The sequence below is a fragment of the Meleagris gallopavo genome, chromosome 1 (assembly GCF_905368555.1).
Source record: "Meleagris gallopavo chromosome 1, MGAL_WU_HG_1.1, whole genome shotgun sequence".
Lineage (NCBI taxonomy): Eukaryota > Metazoa > Chordata > Aves > Galliformes > Phasianidae > Meleagris > Meleagris gallopavo.
Genome location: NC_139404.1, coordinates 50,267,800 through 50,273,644, shown reverse-complemented (window position 1 = coordinate 50,273,644; position 5,845 = coordinate 50,267,800). Strand labels below are relative to the sequence as shown.

The 5,845-nt window shown below is 47.3% G+C and overlaps 1 protein-coding gene across 2 annotated transcripts in view; it reads right to left on the bottom strand.

Moving 5' to 3' along the window:
• Positions 1 to 436: 436 nt before the first annotated feature.
• The window catches only part of CSNK1E (casein kinase 1 epsilon), a 28,472-nt gene continuing 23,063 nt past the window's right edge, over positions 437 to 5,845 (bottom strand). For both annotated transcript variants that reach the window (XM_085226404.1, XM_085226411.1), the window contains exons 6-11: positions 5,502 to 5,672; positions 3,792 to 3,940; positions 3,078 to 3,270; positions 2,835 to 2,974; positions 2,422 to 2,487; positions 437 to 1,909 (exon numbers count right to left, since the gene is read on the bottom strand). In XM_085226404.1, coding sequence (XP_085082530.1) covers positions 2,455 to 2,487; positions 2,835 to 2,974; positions 3,078 to 3,270; positions 3,792 to 3,940; positions 5,502 to 5,672 — 686 coding nt within the window. In that variant the 3' untranslated portion in view covers positions 437 to 1,909; positions 2,422 to 2,454. The remainder of the gene's footprint in view (positions 1,910 to 2,421; positions 2,488 to 2,834; positions 2,975 to 3,077; positions 3,271 to 3,791; positions 3,941 to 5,501; positions 5,673 to 5,845) is intronic.

The window sequence follows — 5,845 nt, the reverse complement described above, 5'->3', positions numbered from 1 at the left end:
CGCTCGGCCCTCCCCACCTGCGCATGCGCCGTCCCTAGAGGAGGAGGAGAAGGCGGCGGCGGCGGAGTAGGCGGGGCGCGGGGAGATGACATCACCGCCCCGCTCTTAAAGGGACAGCGCGGCCCAACGGTGCTGCTCCTTCACGGGTTGTTTTCAGGTTGAAACGCAAAAAGCATAAATCCCAAATTCCTCTGCATTATCATCAAGGGAAGGATCCCGGCCTGCTGCCCTATAGCGATCAACTCGGATCCCACAGAAGCGAGGCCCCGCAATGCATTTCAATGCCCAGCCTGAGGCACGACAATTTATTTTTAGTTCCATTTTTTCCAATAATTGTACTTACTCGTTCCTGGAAGTCAGAATAGGGTAGGCTGCACAGCAGTGCTTCCCTGGGGCCCAGCCCTGATATGAGAAGAAGGAGGCACAGATGCTGGTGTCACTTTATCATTTTCTACTTTATTACTTCAAATTAACAACCACGATAAAGCTCAAAAAAGTCCAATATTTACACAGGAAAAAAGTACAAAATCCCCCCCAAAGTTCTTCAGGTTTTTTTTTTTTTGTTTGTTTTTTTAAATTACAAAGTAATAAAAAGTTTCGCTCTTTAATTAAAAAAAAAAAAAAAGAGAAAGACAGAGGGGTAAATAAATTAGGAAAAAAAAAAAACAGGGAGGAAAAACAAAGCGTTAAATAGAAAGGATAAAAACGAACGAACAAAAAGACTACCCCACCCCCCCGCCCTGCCCACAACCCACGGGCCCCACACTCCAGTGACAGTGTGTCTGCTACAGGCCACAGGTCGCAGTGGTCAGCGCTGTGTTTCAGAGCCCCCACGCGCCACAGGGCAGCTCGAGTATTCCTAAATTATAGTTAAAAACAACTAAAGTGGGGGGGAGGGGAAGGGAAGAAGTTGTGCATGGAGGGTGGATCTCACTGGGGCTGCCGGAGGGAAGGGGAGAGCAAGAGCCACCGCTCCGTGAGTTTCTGCGTAGCCCTCTCTTCTCCTCACGTTCTCTCCGAGGAATTAAAACAAGTTTAATTAAAAATTAAAAAATAAAAATAAAAATAGAAAAACACGCACAGCCAGACAAAAAGAGACCCCGCTGCAGGGATGGGAAGTGGGTTCTCATCTCCCTGTACTTCGGCTCTGGATATCTTGGCATGGAGAGCCACTTGGAACCAAGACACAGAGAAGCCACCAAGGAAAGGAAGCCCGAGTCAGCGATGAGGCCGTTGCCACCATTCCCCTCACAGCTTAGAATTTGTTTAATGCTTGAGAAAATAAATTCTGTTATTACAATAAAAATCGGACTTCAATCATTGAGTGTGGCTGGAATCTGATTCCTTCCCGGCCCACAAGTCTCCTGAAAAGGACAGAACAGAAAAGCAAATCCCCCCCTCCCGTTCCCCTGCCCTCAGAGAAAAAGGAGAGCAAAGTCAAAATGTATATGGCTAGAAACCATATGATTTGCAAATAATTAAAAAAAATAACAAAGCAGAAGATACCCAAAGGGGAGGGGAGAAAGAAGGAAGAAGAAACTAAAACCAGGAGAGGGTACGGGCAGGCAGCAAAGGGCCCGGATGGGCTGGGGGCAGCTGCACAGAGGTGTTTCTGCACGGCTCCCGTGTCGTCGGCTCCTTGGAGGTGCTCACACTGGGGGACGCAGGCAGCCCTCTCGGAAATGGCTCGTACCAGCACGGGGCACAGCTCGACTCCTCATTGGCAAAAAGAAAATCTGTTGTCGTTTGTTGGGTTTGTTTTTTTTCTTTTTCTTTTTCTTTTTTTTTTTTTTGTGTCTGTGTGTGTTTGTGTGTGTGATTTTGTCAGGTTTTTTTTTGTTGTTGTTTTTAGGTTTTTGTTTGTTTTTTGGGGTTTTTTGTTTTTTAAAAGAAAAATACAGTGAAGACACTAGAAATCAAGAAAATTAAAAAAAAAAAAAAAAAAGAGAAAAAGAGAAAAGGAAGTTAGGCAAAGAGGCTCTCCCCAGTAAATTCAATACCAACTGGAGCAGAACTAACCAAATCACCTTTTTCTCCTGCTCTCCTGCCACCCCTCAGTTACCTTGTCCAGTTAGATGAGATACTCTTTAGCTGTGCAAAGTTTCACACTCCTCCCCACCATCACACTGCCAGAAAAGCATTAATCAGGAACTAACAAAATGGCTCCCCAGCCCAGCACCTTCTCTACCCTCCCTACCCTCCAGGAAAAACAGAAGTTACTTTCACACCCAACATAATTCATCCCCAAGGCTTTGGCAGCAAACTTTGCTCTTCCTCCCAAAGCCAAAAAACACCTCAAAGTAAGGCAAAGGGGAAAGGAAATGCCCCCATCCCCCACTGTTACATATCAAGGCTTTAACCTAATCCCTGGTTCTAGCAATCCCCTCCTTGCAGGATCCCAGGCACCAGGGACTCACTCACCTAAGCAAACACTGGTCCAGTGGCAATTGCTCCTCACTTCCCAAGGTGATCAAATGGCACACTTGTCTACAAAAGAAGAGAAAGAATACGCAAGAGATGAAGAAAGGGCATGGACAACAAAACAGAGAGGCTGAGCATTTCTCTCCTGTATCACCCTTCCCAAGGTTCACTTGAAACCACTGTGGTCTGGAAGACTACCAGGTGAAGGCTTAAGCAGAGCAAAATAGATCTAAGACCATGCTAGGCACAGCTTGCAGAAAGCACACAACTGAAGAGCGAAGCTGTAACCTGGTACCACTCCCCAGTGTGCTGCAGAAGCTTCAGGCAGTGTGCCTTCACGTCAGCTCTAACACATCAAGCAAAACCTGCTGCAGGGCCCTTAGTCTCTGTGGAACACTCAGGCAGGGACTCACCTGTGATGCTGAAATCCGTGACACTTCTTGCCTCCCTGTGAGGTCGGATGAGGAGACGTTGGCAGGAGCTCCTCGATGTAACCTCATGCTGACCTTCCGCTCCCTGTCCACTCTTGAGATTGCTCTGGGGGATGTGTTTCCTGTTGAGGCATAGAAAAGCGAGACAACACCAGACAGCAGTTGTAGCATCCAGCTGATGAACAGGGGTGACACACACTCCGCTAGCCCTCCCATCCTGCTCACCGGACTGTTGGATTCGGGAGGTGGGGGTGGAGGCCATGGGCTCAGCGACATTGCGAAGACGGTTGCCAGTGGCTCCAGCAGGTGGGCCAGGGGGCAGTGCTCGTGTGGCTGACCCCCGGAGCTGTCCCATCCTTTCTTCTCGCTCGTGCTCTCGCCGTTCCCGATCCATATCCTCAGGGTTTCGGGCTGCTCCCTGGGGCAGAAAGAGAAATCCCACACAGCTGTCAGTTAAGAGAGACAGCAGCAGCAGACAGAAAATCCAGGGTGTTTGAACACAACAGGAAAGCAGAGCTCCATCCCATAAACAAGTTCTTCTCACCATCTTCCACTCCATCTAGAGGGTGTTCTTCCATGGAGAAGTATGGATGAAAGCACATGGTGCTTATACAGCTGCTACTGCTACAGCTGCTACTGCAACCTATTACTCTGTCCTATCTCCCGGTATAGCTCACTCCTTCTGAGAGGAGATTTCTAACTATACAGCGAGAGGTTTAGCTACTGACCCACACGTTGCATCAGATATGCTGCCAGAACTGTAGCTGTATCCCCCCCACTTAGCACCATGGAATAACTCTGCCTCTACCTGGTTCTCTTTCTCAAGTTGATCACTGGGGGTAAGTACAAATGACAGGCAGTTTCTTACCTTCCTCTCCATGCCATAAAACCCATCCACATCCCACCCAGCCTTTTCCCCACACACACACACACACTCACAAATTTAAGCATGTTCCAGTCGAAGACATAGTCGTAGGAGAAGCCCTGGCGGTGGAAGAGGTTGCGGAAGAGCTGTCGCAAATATGAGTAGTCAGGTTTGTCATCAAACCTCAGTGAGCGGCAGAAGTTGAGGTATGTCGAGAACTCAGCTGGAGAGAGCAGAGAACAGCCACTTGTTAGACACTGTTTGCTCCCCAGCCTCATTGGAGATCTACCACAGCTTTTCAGTAGCAAAGTGCTGCATCAGGACAGCACAGACACAGAGCTGGGAAAGGAGGAAAACAGACTCTGAAGTTGTAGTGCTCTAGCCACAGAGAAGATTCCATCCGTATTTTTTACAAGAGGTAATGCTCACAAATCCCTCTTCTGTCTGCTCCTTCAAGCAAGAGGCAGCAAGTCACAGTGTTTGCTGAAGGAGAGGAATGCAGGCTTGCACGATATGAATATGACTGATGCCATTTAGAAAGACTGGAAGGGATAGAATTCTGTAACAGGAGATGGACTCAGCTCAGACAGAGGTACTCTTAGTCCTGTAGCTTCTGGTCAGGAGAAGACAGCTACCAAAAAGGAACACCAGGGCAAGCACGTCTGATGCCTCTATTGACACTAGCCCAGCTTTGACCTGTTTTCAGATCCGGAAGTTCCCGAGTTTGGTGTTGTTTCTAATTATTTAATAACCCTCAGTAGATTTCTCTTCCACATTAATGTCCAACCTTTCCTTTAAGCATCCACAACATCTTCTGGGAAGGAGTTCTATGGGTCTCCTACTGCCTGCATAGAGAAGCTTATAACTTTGTTTTGAAGCTAGCAAAAGCCAGCTTCATTTGGCTGCTCCAGTTCTTGAACTGGAAAAGAAATCTGCTCCCATCCAAAAATCTGGAGGCACAGTGAGAATACAAACTTTGATCATCTCCTCCCTAACCATCTCCTTTCCAGATTCAAGTTTGCTTATTTACTGCTTGAGTAGAAATCACCTTGCTGCTCAACATCCTTCTGGTCTTTCCTGGACCTTTTCCAGACCTACTGCACCTGTTCTGAAAGAGAGGAAGGACCAGAGCTGCACAGTGCAAGTAGGGTGCGAGTTGGCCAAGGGTTTATGAATACTCTTTGTGCTTTTTCTCTTTCTAGTAATCCTTTACACCCGATCCGCTTTCCTCAGTAGCCACTAAGTACAAATCTGCTGCTTTCACAGAACCATCTATTGTAACTGGAACAGCTCACTGCTGAGTGACACCTGTCAGATCAGAGCTGACTAGTTTCTATGCGACACGAAGTTTGAGCCTTCTACTCTCCCCTCACATACATTATTCTACATTTGTCTACAATGAATTGCACTTTCTACTCCATTGCCTGGCTATTTCTGGAACTCATCTTGGTTGACCTTAATTCCTATTATCCAGAATAACTCAGAATCACCTGCACATCTTCTCACCTCAATGCCCACCCTCCTTCCAGAATGTTTCTGAGACTCTAAAAGATTCTTCCCAGCACCCTCAAGCCCTTACTAACAAAAGGCTCAGCTCTACACTAAAACATCTGTTTCCCACTTCTGAACCAGAACTGTATCATCAAACGTCTCTCTTAATTTTCTTCACTGGCGTCAGCAGCACATCAGGGACTGGGCCCTTCATTATTCACGACTCCACGAAGTTTCAGCAGGAAGGCAAGCCACGCATCAGACAACACAGCCATCAAAATCAGAGCACTTACAAGGATACCCTTTGCAGAGCACCTCAATTGGCGTTGACATCTTTTTCTCGCTGATCCTCTCATACTTTTGGCGCTTGGTGGCAGCCTTGAGGCCCTGCCAGGGCAGCGAGCCCAGGTTGAAATACATGAGCACGTAGCCCAGGCTCTCCAGGTCATCACGACGACTCTGTTCTGTAGGGAAAAAGTTACATGGGGCAACGAGTGAGTGGCAACTAGAACTGCTTTGGCAATTTCACAGCTCTGGAGGCGAACAGAGAATCAAAGAAACAATCTCTCTCTCTTCTTTGGTGGTTCTATAAGGACAGAAAAACCCTAGTTTTAAGGATAGAAGAAAATCCAGTAAA